The 12,435-nt window shown below is 37.9% G+C and overlaps 1 protein-coding gene across 9 annotated transcripts in view; it reads left to right on the top strand.

The window, feature by feature from the left end:
* ZGRF1 (zinc finger GRF-type containing 1) overlaps window positions 1–12,435 on the top strand; it is a 104,597-nt gene that overhangs the window by 37,419 nt on the left and 54,743 nt on the right. For all 9 annotated transcript variants that reach the window (XR_010409497.1, XM_064584971.1, XM_064584976.1 and 6 more), the window contains exons 11-12: window positions 7,731–7,833; window positions 7,925–8,022. Coding sequence is in view for 8 of the 9 variants with exons in the window: in XM_064584971.1 (XP_064441041.1) it covers window positions 7,731–7,833; window positions 7,925–8,022 (201 nt within the window). In the remaining variant the exon portion in view is untranslated. The remainder of the gene's footprint in view (window positions 1–7,730; window positions 7,834–7,924; window positions 8,023–12,435) is intronic.

Raw genomic sequence — 12,435 nt, 5'->3', positions numbered from 1 at the left:
TGTCAATACTAAATTTTATGAAGAGATTATATTTAAATCCTTGAACAAATATAAGTTATCCCTATCCCCACTTCTCTAAGTATGACACCAAGCACCTCTCAATTGTTACCAAATAGAGGTCATAAGAGAATGATATGCATATATTCGAAACAGTGTCTGTTAAAGAGATGCACATTTTTTTCTTTCTTTTTTTTTTCCTAAAGATTTTATTTATTTATTTGAGAGAGAGACAGAGATAGTGAGAGAGAGCATGAGCAGGGAGGAGAGGGAGAAGCAGGCTCCCTGCTGGGCAGGGAGCCCAACGTGGGACTCGATCCCAGGACCATGGGATCATGACCTGAGCCGAAGGCAGACGCTTAACCGACTGAGCCACCGGTTCAGGCACCCCAATTTTTTTCTTTTTTATTAAAGCATAATGCACATACAAAATAAGTGCACAGACCATAAGTACACAGCTCAGTAATTACCACAAAGTGAACACACTCATGTAACCTCCACTCTTAAGAAATAGAACCTTAGCAGCATCCCAGAAGTCCCCTGGCCCCCTTTCAGCCACTATCCCTTTCTATTCCCTCCAAAGATAACCACTATCTTGACTTATAATACCATATATTAGTTTTGCTTTTATTAAGATTTTATTTATTTGAGAGAGAGAGAGTGAGCAAGTGAGAAAGAGAGAGCATGAGCAGGGGGAGAGGGAGAAGAAGACTCCCCACTGAACAGGGAGCCTGATGCGTGGCTCCCTCCCAGGTCCCCGAGATCATGACTTGAGCTGAAGGCAGACTCTTAACTGAGTGGGCCACTCATGTGCCCTAGTTTTGCTTTTAAAACTTGATGTAAATAGAGTAATATACAATGTATTTTTTGTGTCTGGTTCTTTTTGTTCAACACTGCAGTTTTGAAATTCATCCATGTAGTTGCCTGTGTCTGTAGTTTATTCATTTTCATTGCTGGTGTACTATTCCACTGTATGAATACGCTCCAATTATCCATTTTTCAGTCGTTTGCATTTGGGGCCTATTACCGATAATGCTGATATGAATGTTCATGTGCTGTCCTGAATATGTACACACATGACATGTTTCTGTCAGTTATACTACATTGGAGTGGGATTATTGAGTCACCAGGTATGTGTATCTTTACTTTTAGTATATAATGCCAAACTGCTTTCCAAAAATGGTTATTATAGTTAACATTTCTGTCAGAAGTATATATGAGTTCCCATTACTCTATATCTTCATCAACGCTTGGTGCTGAAAGTTTTTGATTTGAATTTTAGCTATTCTGGTAGATATGTAGTGGTATTTCATTGTGGTTTTAGTTTGCATTTTCCTGCCTAATAATGAGGCTAGGACCTTTTTGTATGCTTATTGGCCTTCTCTGTATTCTCTTTGGGGATGAAGTATTTGCTCAGGTTTCTTCCTCAGTTTTTAAAAAAAATATTTATTTATTTATTTGAGAGAGAATGCACGCACACACGTGCGCATATAGGGGAGGGGTAGAGGGAGAAAAGCAGACTCCCTTGTTAGCTTGGAGGAGCCCAAGACGGGGCTCGATTTCAGGACCCCAAGATCATGACCTGAGCCAAAATCAAGAGTTGGACACTTAACCAGCTGAACCACCCAGGCGCCCACCCCTTCTTAGTTTTTCATTGATGTGTTTATCTTTCTAATTAATTTTTGGAATTCTTATAATGGATATATACTCATTGTCAGTTATATACTTTGCAGATATTTTCCCTGACTCTCTTTCACTTTTTTTTTATTTTCAACGTTTTTTTTAAATTACTGTTATGTTAATCACCATACATTACATCATTAGGTTTTGATGTAGTGTTCCATAATTCATTATTTGCGTATAACACCCAGTGCTCCATGCAGAACGTGCCCTCTTTAATACCCATCACCAGGCTAACCCATCCTCTCACCCCCTCCCCTCTAGAAACCCTCAGTTTGTTTTTCACAGTCCATCATCTCTCATGGTTCATCTCCCCCTCCCATTTCCCCCCCCTTCATTCTTTCCCTCCTGCTATCTTCTTCTTTTTTTTTTTTTTTAACATATAACGTATTATTTCTTTCAGAGGTACAGATCTGTGATTCAACAGTCTTGCACAATTCACAGCGCTCACCATAGCACATACCCTCCCCAATGTCTATCACCCAGCCGCCCCATCCCTCCCACCCCCACCACTCCAGCAACCCTCAGTTTGTTTCCTGAGATTAAGAATTCCTCATATCAGTGAGGTCATATGATATATGTCTTTCTCTGATTGACTTATTTTGCTCAGCATAACACTCTCCAGTTCTATCCACATTGTTGCAAAAGGCAAGATTTCATTCCTTTTGATGGCTGCATAATATTCCATTGTATATATATACCACATCTTTTTTTTTTTTACCATTTTTTTTTATTCTTATGTTAATCCCCATACATTACAACATTAGTTTTAGATGAAGTGTTCCATGATTCATTGTTTGTGCACAACACCCAGTGCTCCATGCAGAATGTGCCCTCCTCAATACCCACCACCAGGCTAACCCATCCTCCCACCCCCCTCCCCTCTAGAACCCTGTTTGTTTTTCAGAGTCCATCGTCTCTCATGGTTCGTCTACCCCTCCGATTTCCCCCACTTCATTCTTCCCCTCCCGCTACCTTCTTCTTCTTCTTTTTTTTTTTTTTTCTTAACATATATTGCATTATTTGTTTCAGAGGTACAGATCTGAGATTCAACAGTCTTGCACAATTCACAGCGCTTACCAGAGCACATACCCTCCCCAGTGTCTATCACCCAGTCCCCCCATCCCTCCCACCCCACCCCCCACTCCAAAAACACTCAGTTTGTTTCCTGTGATTAAGAATTCCTCATATCAGTGAGATCATATGATACATGTCTTTCTCTTTTTGACTTATTTCACTCAACATAATACCCTCCAGTTCCATCCACGTCGTTGCAAATGGCAAGATCTCATTCCTTTTGATGGCTGCATAATATTCCATTGTATATATATACCACCTCTTCTTTATCCATTCATCTGTCGATGGACATCTTGGCTCTTTCCACAGTTTGGCTATTGTGGACATTGCTGCTATAAACATTGGGGTGCACGTACCCCTTCGGATCCCTACTTTTGTATCTTTGGGGTAAATACCCAGTAGTGCAATTGCTGGATCATATGGTAGCTCTATTTTCAACTTTTTGAGGAACCTCCATACAGTTTTCCAGAGTGGCTGCACCAGTTTGCATTCCCACCAACAGTGTAGGAGGGTTCCCCTTTCTCCGCATCCCCGCCAACATCTGTCGTTTCCTGACTTGTTAATTTTAGCCATTCTGACTGGTGTGAGGTATACCACATCTTCTTTATCCATTCATCTGTCAATGGATATCTTGGCTCTTTCCACAGTTTGGCTATTGTGGACATTCTGCTATAAACATTGGGGTGCATGTACCCCTTCGGATCCCTACATTTGTCTGTCTTTCACTCTTAATGATGCTTTTTGATGAATAGAAGTTTATAATTTTTAACATAATAACAGTTTATCTATTGTGTCCTTTATGATCAGTACTTTTTTTGTCTTGTTTAAGAAATCTTTCTCTACCTGGAGATCATGAAGATATTCTCTCATATTATCTTGTAGAAGCTTTATTATTTTGCCTTTCACACCTTGATGTACAATTAACCAGTAATTGATTTTTATGTGTTGAGGTATAGATAAAGTTTCATATTTTTCCCATTTGGACATCCATTTGACCAAGCACTCTTTATTGAAAAGGCTGTCTTCTCTCCATTCCTTTGCCTTGCCCCCTTTGCCATAAATCAGGTATTCATGTATTTTGAGTCTAGTTTTGGTTTCTATTCTGATTCATTGGTCTGTAGTTTTAAAAGTCTTCATGTCTTATAAAGAATGTTTTCATTTATCTCTAAATCTTTTCACCTTGTTCTTTTTAGCTTTTTGTGTTTCCGTATACATTTAGAATAAGCTTAACAATTTCCACCATGTATATAACCATGCTAGGAATTTGACTGGAATTTCATTGTGTATATATCTTTTTTTTTTTTAAGATCTTATTTTTAAGTAATCTCTACACCCAGCGTGGGGCTTGAAGTCACAACTGTGAGATCAAGAGTCACATGCTCTACCGACTGAGCCAGCCAGGCGCCCCTCATTGTATATATAAATCTTGGAGAAAATTAACATTTTTAGAATATTTTATTGATACGTTTCAATATTGTAATAAAATATCTTTCTATTTTGATCTTTTGATCTTAAAATTTTCTCAGTAATGTTTTACAGTTTTGGCATTACAGGGTCTTTGTTCATATATTTGATTTGTAGGAGTTCTTTTTATATTGAGAAAATTAACCATTTGTCATTTTTCCTAATGTATTAATGTTTTGACTCAGATTTTTTGCAGAAATACAGTTTTAATGTTTAGGTAATCAGATCTGTCAGGGCTTTCTTTCATGGTTTCTGGAGCCAAAATCCTTAAGTTTTCATTTTGTGCTTCTTATTAATAAATTTTGTTGCTTTTATTAACTATTATCATGGTTTTACACTATCTTTAGTAAGATCTAATGATTATAGTGGCTACATTAATTAAAATAAGTTATTTCTGAGTTCCTGCTTTATATTCTCTTAGATTCCTATTACAGCTATGTCATAATTTTTAGATAAAGCGGTATTCAACATTTTTATTATTATAAATGTTTTACTTTTTTTTAAAGATTTCATTTATTTATTTGACAGAGACACAGTGAGAGAGGGAACACAAGCAGGGGGAGGGGGAAAGGGAGAAGCAGGCTTCCCGCCGAGTGGGGAGCCTGATGCGGGGCTCAATCCCAGGACTCTGGGATCATGACCTGAGCCGAAGGCAGACACTTAACGACTGAGCCACCTAGGCGCCCCTTAATATTTTTTTAATAAAGATTTTTATTTATTTGACAGAGAGAAAGACAGCGAGAGCAGTAACACAAGCAGGGGGAATGGGAGAGGGAGAAGCAGGCTTCCCAGTGAGCAGGGAGCTCGATGCGGGGCTCGATCCCAGGACCCTGGGATCATGACCTGAGCCAAAGGCAGATGCTCAACGACTGAGCCACCCAGGTGCCCCAGTGTTTTAATATTTTTCACAGCTGAGCCAATTAATATACTATGGTTACATTTTATTTCTTTTATAATTTTGGTTTTATTTTCTTGTTTCTAATTGTCTCATTTTTTAAACTTTGCTTAGTGTTCTTTGAATATTAGGCTAAAGATTTTTCACATGCTCCAAAAGCTTATAAAGTACTTTTCAATATAGGAATCCACACAAACTTATTAGATAATCTTTGTTAACTCCATTTTTTTTTCCTTAGGACCTCTTTCCTAGGTCCTCCATCCATCTGTTCCAATCTGCACTGTATAGTTGACATCTTTTTTTTTTTTTAAGATTTAATTTATTTATTTGCCAGAGAGAGAGGGAGAGCACAAGCAGGGGGAGTGGCAGGCAGAGGTAGAAGCAGGCTCCCCGCTGAGCAAGGAGCCCGATGAGGGACTCGGTCCCAGGACCCCGAGATCATGACCTGAGCCGAAGGCAGACGCTTAACCATCTGAGCCACCCAGGTGCCCCGTGTATAGTTGACATTTTAAGAATGACCTTTGCCCATGTCCTAGATTGGTTCCCTATATCTCAAATTGTATACTGGACATTCAGTGAATCTTTTCATCCTGCACATATAAGTCCACCAGTCTTACAAAAATTTTTTATTTTTTTTTAAAGATTTATTTATTTATTTTAGAGAGAGTGAGTGCACAAGCGGGAGGAGCAGGGAGAGGGAGAGAAAATCTCAAGCAAACTGTGCGCTGAGCAAGGAACCCAACAGGGTGGCTCAGTCTCACAACCCTGAGATCACGACCTGAGCCAATACCAAGAGTCAGACACTTAAGCAATTGTGCCACCCAGGTGCCCCTAAAAAATTCTTTCTCAAAAAAATTTTTTTTTTTTTGGTAATTTCTTCCCCACTATTTTCTTGGTTTTTCTTTCTAGAACTTTTATCAAATGTTTTCAGCCTACTATAGCCTACTTTTTCTGCTGAGGATCCCCTGAGAATGCCATGGTTTCTAAGTGTTTTCCATGGCTATAAGGGTAAATCAGTTTACTTCTTATTAGGCCCCCTGTAGTAGGTACTTTGGTTTAACTTTCTTCCATCTTAACCAAGTCTATATTCTTCCCCATCCTCTTAATATTGTATTGTAATTAAGCGTTACCATTGTTTCTTAGTTTCATCAAAGATAAAAGATGTTTCTATGTCTTATTTCCTGTGTGTTTTTTTAAAAGATTTTATTTATGAGAGAGAGAGAGCCTGTGCATGTAGTGGTGGGGTCAGACAGGGGGAGAGAAGGAAAGGGAGAGAATCCCAAGTGGACTCTGTGGTGAGCACCCAGCCCGTCACGGGGCTTGGTTCCACAACCCTGAGATCCTGACCCAAGCTGAAACCAAGAGTTGGATGGACGTTCAACCAAGTGAGCCACACAGGCACCCCTATTTCCTGTGGTTTTTTGAAGAGAATAGATTAGAGAAGTACTCCTATTGAAAAAAAATTTGTGTCCATTTGTTTTATTTCTAATTATTATTGCATACATCACTATGGTCATGTTTTATATCATGAGTTTATAAAATATATTTTAAGGCAAAATGACCAGGCTTACCTACAGAGAGGAGAGCTTTTTGGTATAAGTGTGGCAGATTTCAATAGTAGTCTCTGACGCTTAGAATATATTCTGTATTTCATCAAATTCCCAGGTACTATCCGATTAAAAGAAGCACCATTATATAACACTAAAGAAGAAGAGCAGTTAACATTATGCAATGCTTTATCACTTCGATTTTTTATTAAAAACTTCCTTATTGTGGTGGGGCCCCTGGGTGGCTCAGTTGGTTAAGCATCTGATGCTTGGTCTCAGCTCAGGTCTTGATCTCAGGGTTGTGCATTTGAGCCTCATGTTGGGCTCTGCGCTTGGTGTGGAGCCTACTTAAAAAAACAAAAACAAAGAAAACTTTTTTATTGTGGTAAAAAAAAATCATAAAATTTATAATCTTACCTATTTTTATGTGTACAGTTAAGTCATGCGAAGTATATTTACAATGTTGTGAAACAGAGCTCTAGAGCTTTTTCACTTTCACTTAGATTTTTGATGTTATATTTGTTGTAAGAAGCCTTGGATTTATTTGGGTGTAGATTTTTTATGATATATCACACTGCTTTGCTTCCTTGCCCTTCTGTGAACACAATACTTTTTTGTTCAATGGCAAATGATAATGTTATCCTTTTGAAGACATTTAAACAGCAAAATTACATAATGTGTGATGTTAATGCAAACTCATACTTAAGTGATTATTATATGAACAGTATGACTAACTTGCACATGGTTTCACTTGCGCAGCAATGCCAGCTATGTTAAGACTGTTGCCTGTGCTCTAGAGATGTAACAATGTTATCACTGTTAGGGTTCATTCCTTATTTCAATGATGTTAAGATATAAGAAATGTGAATCATAAGAATTGATGATACGTAATGTACTCTGCTTTCCTGAATAGAATTGGCTTCATAACATATTGCTTGTGTTCCTCTGTGTCTCAAGTTATACCATGGACTATGTGTGTGTGTATATAGGGAGGTAGATAAAGATACAGATGTGTACACACACTTTTTCTTTTTACTAAATAAACTGATAAATGGATCTCTGTTTTCTAGTTCCCAAATGAAGAAAACTTTCCAAAAGGAGGTATTAGCTTTAATATTGAAGATAATTTTCAAGTGAGAGCTGAGTGTAATAAGGACTCAATTGAAAATGACTGTAAGTAAATTAAGTAAAATATAACATTAAAAGTTATTTGACATTGAACAAACTGTTGTGTAAAAATCCATGCTTTTTTCCTTCTCCACAGTTATTTTAGATTTCTCTCCTAAAAATTCAGAATGTTCATATCATTATTTGGATTACAATTGTAAATCAGCAGAGAAGACTTCATGGGAAGCAAATAAGGTATAATGTAAGGAGAACTTTAATGGTTGAGAGTAAAAAATCTTGGTAATCTTGGGATGCCTGGGTGGCTCAGTCAGTTAAGTGGCTGCCTCTTGATTTTGGCTCAGGTCATGATCTCAGGGTCCTGGGATCGAGCCTGAGTCAGGCTCCGCACTCAGCAGGGAGTCTGCTAGAGATTCTCTCTCTCTCTCTCTCTCTCTCTCTCCCCTCCTACCACCTCTCCCCCTGCTTATCCATGCTCTCTCTCTCTGTCAAATAAGTCTTTAAAAACAAGTCTTGGTAATCTTAGAAGAAATGAGTCCAGCAAAAACTAAAAAGATAAAAATCTTTGGATTTTTTTTTTTTAACACGATCAAGAAATTTATCAATAACCAACCAACATTATTTTAGTGATAAAACAGCAGTGTAATTTGTTAGAATAAATAATAAAATGTGGATGACTGCTATCTTATTACTCAAAGGTGTTGTGAATTTTCTAATATGACATGATAAGAGAGGCATACATAATTAGAGAGGAAGAAATAGAAGAATCAATTAAAAATGAGAAGTTTAAGAAGAATTTTGTAAGGTAGCTGAAGATAAGATAAACTTGAAATGTTAAATACCTTCTTATACCAGTTAGAATATATAACAGAAAAAGAATCCCGACAGTAGTAACAAATGATATACAATGCCTAGGTATAATCTTAATTGGAAATGTGTGGAACATGTGTGAAATAGACTATGAAATTTTACTGTGGAAATATAAAATTCATGTATAAATAGCAATTCAACAATATTGAATGCCCTGTGTATGTCAGAACTTGTAAGACTTGGGTATAGAGTAATGGACAAAACAGGTATGATCTCCCCTTTTTTTTTTTTTTAAAGATTTTACTTATTAATTTATTTAGAGCAAGTGAGTGGAGGGAGGAGCAGAGGGAGAGGGAGGAATGTCAAGCAGACTCCGTGCTGAGTGTAGAGCTGAGCTGGACTCGATCTCATGACCCTGAGATCATGATTGGAGCCGAAATTAAGAGTTGGATGCTCAACTGACTGAGCCACCCAGGTGCCCCTGATCCCTGTCTTTAAAGGCCAAGGAGAAAGAGGTTGAGACGTTTAAAGGAGGGAGAGAGATGTTAATCAAGAGAACAAGCAAACAAATAAATTGAAATAATTGCTATGTAGGAAAGCTGTCAAAGTACTCTGAAATTATAGGGGAATCTACTTTATGGGTAATTAGGAAGGCTTCTCCAGCTATGGCAGCAGTGAGGGGAAGAACATACCTTGCAAAGAAACTGCAAGTGTAAATACTGCGGGATTGGAAAAAGTTGAGTGAGCTTGAGAAAGTGGAAGAAAACCAAAGTAACGGGATTGTAGTGAGTGAAAGGGAGAGTGGTACTTAGAGATTGGAAAAGTGAGCAGGACCAGATACACAGTCTTGCAGTCGAGGTTAAGAATTTTGATAGTACTCTATGTTCCACTGGGAAATCCATGAAGTGTTTTCAGCAGAAAGCCACATGACTTAATTCACCTTTTTAAAAGGTTTTGCTGGCTGCTCTATGGAAGATGGGTTTAGTGAGCACTGCTGGTGGAAACCAGTTAAGAGGAGCCTTGAATGATAAGGACTTGCAGGTAGGGATTGTGGCAGTGAAAGGAGTTAGAAGCATGGATGTTGCTGGATTGAATATAGATAGTAGGGTGAAGAAAAATGGAGAAGAAAGATTCCTGGCTGTCTGACTTAACAGTTGTGTAGACTGCGGTGGTTTTCACTGAGTGGAGTAAGATGGAGGAGCTGAGATTGCCAGAACAAAATACCACGGGATGGGTCTCGTAAACAACAGAAATTTATTTTGTCATAGTTCTGGAGGTTAGAAGTCCAAGATCAAGGCTTTGGCTAATTTGGTCTCTGATGAGGACTCTCTTTATGATGGTTACCTTCTCATTATATCCTGACAGGGCCTTTCCTGGGTGTGTACATGTGGAGAGAAAGAGAGCAAGTGAATGCAAGCTCTCTTTTTATAAGGACACCAATTCTGTCATATCAGGGCCCCACTCTTATGATGACCTCCTTTATCATTTACACTTTGTTATCTTTTAGAGGCCCTATCTCCCAATACAGTTACATTGGGGGTTAAAACTTCAACATATGAATTTGTGGGGGACACATTTCAGTCCACAGCAGGGAGAAGCATGTTTGGTGAATATACAGACACAGACAAGGAATGCCCATGAGCCAGTCAAGTAGAGATAGGAAGTTAGAAGTTGGGTACCTGGGTCTGGCTCAGAGAAGTTTGTGTGGTCATTTGCACATAGCAAAGTTTAAAGTACTGAGAATGGAGGGGTTCATTTCAAGAGTGTGTAGAGAAAGGAGAATGTTATATCCCATTCTCAAGAATTGGGAGGTGGAGAGGGCTAGTTATGTCAGTTATTGTTGTAAAGTGAAAGAAACTGTTCATTTGGCAAGTTGGAGATCATCGGTGACTTTGGTAAGAGCAGTTTCAGTGAAATAGTGAGGGTAGAAACCAGTTTAGAGTATATTTAATAGTAAATGAGACGTGAGAAGTAGTGACTATAGATGCAGAAAACTCCTTAAAAAGATTAGCATATTTAGTCAATCAGTCACTCATTCCTCAAATATTTTTTGAGCAACTATTGTGTGTTACACTGTTGTACGTGCTAGAGATAGGCCTGTGAATAAACCAGGCAAAGATCTGCTTTCCTGGAACTTGCGTTCTAATGAAAGGAAACAGACAATAAGCAAGTATATAGTACCTCAGAGGGTTTTAAGTGCTATGGAGAACAATAAAGCTGTGTAAAGGGGATAGAGTTCTATTTTATAGGTAAAATAGGGCCTCTAATAAAATGACACTGGAGTAAAGATCTAGAAGGAGAGAGAGGAAGGGAGAGCACACACATGCCATGCAGATATCTGGAGGGAGAGCATTCCAGGCACAAGGAATAGTAAGTAGAGAGGTTTTGAGGCAGGGGAATGCTGGCCAATTTGTAGAACAGCAAGGAGGTAGCCCTGGAATGAATGAATGGAGAGTGGTAGGAAGTGAGATCAAAGAGGAAGTAAAGGGCCTGATCTTACAGGGCAGCTGCACAGGACATTTTCAGAACCTTCTTGTACTTTGAGAGAGTTTGGGAACCATTAGAGTTTTAATGAGAGGAAGGAAATAGTTGAACTTATGTTTAGAAAGAACTCTGTGGCCAGTTTGTAGAGAATGCACTGTGGATGTAATACTCAGTGTGTAATACTCAGGAAGTACTGCCTCTTATTGTTACTTTTGTTGAAGGTGTAATACAATGGAGACTGCCTAGGTTTGAATGCCAACTCTGCTGCTAATAAGCTGGGTGAATTTAAACAAGTTTAATTGTTTAACTACTCTTTCTCAGTTCTCTAAGTGGTAGAATAAGGAAAAATGGGAGTACCAATCTCCTATGATTGTGGTAAGGATCAAATAAGTTAAAAATATAAGGTGCTTAGGATACTCCCTGGCACACAGTAAGAATTTGTAAATATAGTAAGACTATTACCATGGTGATGATTGACTGTAATTTCTCATTAGTTTGTTTCTTCTACTAAATTGAACTCCTTGGGTGTGAGGATCATGAGTATTCATCTTCACATCCTTATTTCCTAGCACAGCACCTAGAACCAAGTGGCTAATCAAGAAAGTGTTTTAAAACTTGTATATAAATTTTTATCTTTATTGTAATTTACTAAAAAAATAAACAGATACATTCTAACAAGTTTAAATCATTCAGAAGTATATAAAGTTTCAAGAACACTTTTCCCCTAATTCCACCTCCATTAGAAACCAACCATTCTTAACAGTTTGGTATGCATTCTTCCAAACTTTTATTCTTTTATTCTATTGTTATACAAATATATATATATTAAATGTGATCATCATATTAGATTTTTAAGGTGATTAATTTCTGGAAGCAGCAAGAAAATTAAATACTGTTATAAGGAGAATAACATAATAATATGACTTCAGGTCTGGAATATATCAAAAAAGTTCACTCCATTTGGGAGCAATATTTTGAGATTTAGGTCAACTGTAGATAAACCCTAGACCTGAAGACATTAAGAGAAAGCTGTTTATTCCTTGAGTCTGCAGGAAGTTTTACTTTCACAGCTCTAAACATGAGGTCTGAGTTCATCTTAAGCCCCTTCGACTGGAAATTCATCTTCAGAACCAAATCTCCATAACCCAGATCAATCTAAATCAGAATCTGACCCATTTCAAATAAATCCAGTAGTTTTTATTATTTATTTATTTATTTATTTAATTTATTTTTTAAAAGATTTTATTTATTTACTTGACAGAAAGACACAGCAAGAGAGGGAACACAAGCAGGAGGAGTGGGAGAGGGAGAAGCAGGCTTCCCGCTGAGCAGGGAACCCGACGCGGGCCTTGATCC

Source organism: Mirounga angustirostris, unplaced genomic scaffold (assembly GCF_029215605.1).
Source record: "Mirounga angustirostris isolate CCGP_5_RB_7025 unplaced genomic scaffold, mMirAng1.0.hap1 SCAF_2, whole genome shotgun sequence".
Taxonomy (NCBI): Eukaryota; Metazoa; Chordata; class Mammalia; order Carnivora; family Phocidae; genus Mirounga; species Mirounga angustirostris.
Note: the sequence above shows the minus strand (reverse complement) of the source record. Positions and strands in the feature narration are given on the sequence as shown.